This window comes from Watersipora subatra, chromosome 9, assembly GCF_963576615.1.
Source record: "Watersipora subatra chromosome 9, tzWatSuba1.1, whole genome shotgun sequence".
Lineage (NCBI taxonomy): Eukaryota > Metazoa > Bryozoa > Gymnolaemata > Cheilostomatida > Watersiporidae > Watersipora > Watersipora subatra.
The window spans coordinates 46,783,474-46,786,681 of record NC_088716.1 but is presented as its reverse complement, the minus strand read 5'-3'; the positions used below and the strand labels follow the sequence as shown (position 1 = coordinate 46,786,681).

Genomic DNA, 3,208 nt, shown 5'->3' with positions numbered 1-3,208 from the left:
CATTTCCTTAACTCATTACTGTCTTGATATACAGAGTTTATAATCTTTGTTTTAATTTCTCTCTGAATTCCTTCAGATTGCATGCTCCGTCAATTCTGAAAAGTTTTAATCCTGATGAAGACTTAGAGGCGATAGATAATTTCAGAATTTATGAAGTTTACAATCAAAATGAATATTCGTTCGCAGACACATCATTCTCATTCGGGATCGGAAAAAAGAAAATACATACAAGCTCCGACGATCTCGAAATCCATCCGCCACCGTCCGTCAACCCGTCGCCACCGAGCTCTCCGTCAATCCCCGAAACGGCACGGAAGAGCGACCTCTACCGGACGCCAACGAAATCCGATAATCCCAAATACAACCGCGAATCGTCTCGCGGCCCGACTCACCACTCGGCCACCGACACCACCACCACCGCGACGTCACCAACCAACTCACACCATTACTCACTCGCACCACGAATCACACAGATCGCCATGACTCACACCATGACTCAACACCGCCTAGCTCCGCCCCCCAACTGTCAATCAAACAGATCCTGATGTGATGTCACTTCCTGCTCCCTAAGCTCCGCCTAGTGTGTGTAGATCTGCTCTCACTATACTACTCAGAATAATTCCCTGTATCCTCAGTTATCAAACATCGCCAAACTTCTTCTATGAATGTCTGCCAGAAACGCTGCAAGCGAAAGGTCCTTTAGTGGCATGAAACGGTTAAAATCCGATATTAGATCCTCCATGAGTCAGATGAAGTTAAACTCCATCATGCTGCTTCATGTCCACAATGACCTCACTGATACCATAGACATACAGGAAGTAATTAGACTATTCACTGCCTATTACCCAAGGCGTGAGAAGAATCTCGAACTTTGTTTAATTCAAAATCTACCATCTTCAAATTTAAATAATCCTTAGGAAAGAACTCTGATATCACATTGAATTTTGAGTCACTCAGAGGCTGGTGCTCTTATTATAGATCTAGACAGCTTAAGTTAGTTTCATTGTTCTACCATTATTTCCTCTCAGCAGAATCACAAACCTTCTAATATTCAATTTTAAATAATCTTTAGTCTTTTATTTATAGATTTGCTGTTTAGAGTTTATTATCAAATCTTAATCAATAATCATAATATTTTTCTTTCTTACCCCTGGCACAAGTTTACATACCACATGACATGTATTAAATAATTCGTACGGAAGGTGATACACAACAATCTTCATTATTTTTGAGAATTTTTTTAGTATTATGTTTGCTTGTATAAGTTGCAGTAATGCAACTAAAACTGCTCTCAGCTAGGGTTTCTTTTGTGTGTTCTGTAAAATTTTTTTGATATTTGGGGGGTGTTGCACTCCTCCCGAACCCACCCCACCGGCCATAAACGCCCACTTGAGTCTACGGCCTTCACAAGTCACCTAAGGGGCTACTCAAGATATTGGCAAAGGAGTCCTAAAAATGAACAATACAACCCTGCTGAAGCTATTAAGCTTGCAAAACTTTGTGCTATAGTTAGTTCAGTGGTTTTTCTCATTACAGCTGCCCAAGTCAGAAGATTAGTTTGTCCTTAGCTTGTCCTGAAGCATGTAGCAGGTGGCTGAACGACATCTACGGCACTTTACATAACTACTTTGAGTATCTAAACTTTGACCTTTTTAATGCAACTTGTGGTTTAAGTGTAATTGATGAGATTGTGACATTGGTTATTGAATTGCTAATCTTTTATTGGAAAAACAGCATAGAGTGCTGCTGACTGCAACACAATACATTAAGCTCTAGTTCAGTCCATACCACAAAACGCACGATTACAAGTGCTGCTGTAAGAAGTGGGTAGGTGTTTGTAGACGACATCATATTCACTTTCTGAACATCTCAGCACTTGTAACGTTCCAGATGCAATTTTACTTGCACATCCATTACCGCTATACCAAGCCTGGACAGTGATGGTTTGAGCAATACGTTTTGGCATATCAGCGTCTGCCCACATTGGGTAGTCTGTTCCGCAGCTGTATTCAGGCACACAGTTATCCAGCATCTTTTTACCTACAATAAATTACAATACCTACAACCATTTGTCATATATCAACTATGGAAACTAGTAATATTAAAACTTGAGTAAATATAAAATGTGTCTATATTTTAGGAGTACATGAGGGGAAATGATGTATTGTAATCAGAGGTCGCGCTAATGTTCTCAATACTATCAGGTTATTATTACCAATTATTCACTCAACCATTTTTGCAAATCTAGACTATCCTTCTGTATGCACGCATATCTGTATAAAATACATAATTATACAGATTTTCATTTCATGGTTTTCACTTTTATGGCCCTCTCGATGCACTAAAGTATTGAAAAATTAATAATGTTGCATCTTTCAAAACTTTGGTCGGACATTTTCGAGAATTTATCTGGAAATGCTGTGAATGTTGAAATAGAACATAGAATAATCTGCTCCCAAAAATATTGGAAACCTTTCTGCTTCAATCAACACACTTGCTTAGTCGACTAATATCACTACCAGCTCCTGAAGAACAGTTCCATTTAGATATATACATACCCGCCTTTCCAGTGAATCGAAACCACTTCAGACTAGGGCGAATATCACAGGCATAATTGGAATATGCCCTTTCTCCCCCTCCTGCAATTGAGCTAGCATTGTGGTCCATACGCCAGTATTCTGTGAGATTAGTAGCAGTTCGGCATGGAGTAGTACGACATTTTATCAGTTGGGCAAATAGCTTGTTGTAAACAGTTTTCAAAATTTCGAGAGTGAACGGATGAATGTCTTCGTCACTTAGAGAGCGCTCTGTCACCATCATCTCGGGACACTCGGCTACCAGAAGTTGATGAATAACCTTGACCTGCTGCCGATAAATGTACAGTTGTTGATTTAAACTACCATCAGCCATTGTAAAACCGCTTATAAGAGATGTGCAGCTTGTCAAAAAGACAGCAGAAATCAAGCTCAATACAACTAACGGTCGATACATGATTGCACACTGTAGAAAAGTGTTGATTGGACATCTTGTGCGTGCTTTTATACAGGTACTCTGCAGATACCTGTGTGTTTGTCTGAGAACGAGCAGATGTCAAAACCATCAATGCTATGAAAATGTTCTTTCAGAAATGGGATTTTATCATTACACTAACAATAAAATTTAAAGCATTTGCTCGTCTTTCTTAACAGACTGTGCTAAAGTCATTAGG

General features: G+C 39.4%; 1 protein-coding gene across 1 annotated transcript; it reads right to left on the bottom strand.

Annotated features, from left to right (window-relative positions):
- Positions 1-1,548: 1,548 nt before the first annotated feature.
- LOC137404590 (oncoprotein-induced transcript 3 protein-like) lies at positions 1,549-2,960 on the bottom strand. The gene is made up of 2 exons (XM_068090812.1): positions 2,559-2,960; positions 1,549-2,040 (listed from the first exon to the last, which is right to left on the bottom strand). Exons 1-2 carry the CDS (start codon positions 2,908-2,910, stop codon positions 1,778-1,780), a joined length of 615 nt encoding a protein of 204 aa, XP_067946913.1. The 5' UTR covers positions 2,911-2,960; the 3' UTR covers positions 1,549-1,777.
- Positions 2,961-3,208: the final 248 nt, after the last annotated feature.

Excerpts from the sequence above, each read along its gene's own strand:
- LOC137404590 (XM_068090812.1), bottom strand. The coding sequence starts at position 2,910 with ATGGCTGATGGTAGTTTAAATCAACAACTGTACATTTATCGGCAGCAG. Across the intron at positions 2,041-2,558 it reads TCGATTCACTGGAAAGGCGG|GTAAAAAGATGCTGGATAAC; the intron begins GTATGTATATAT and ends AATTTATTGTAG.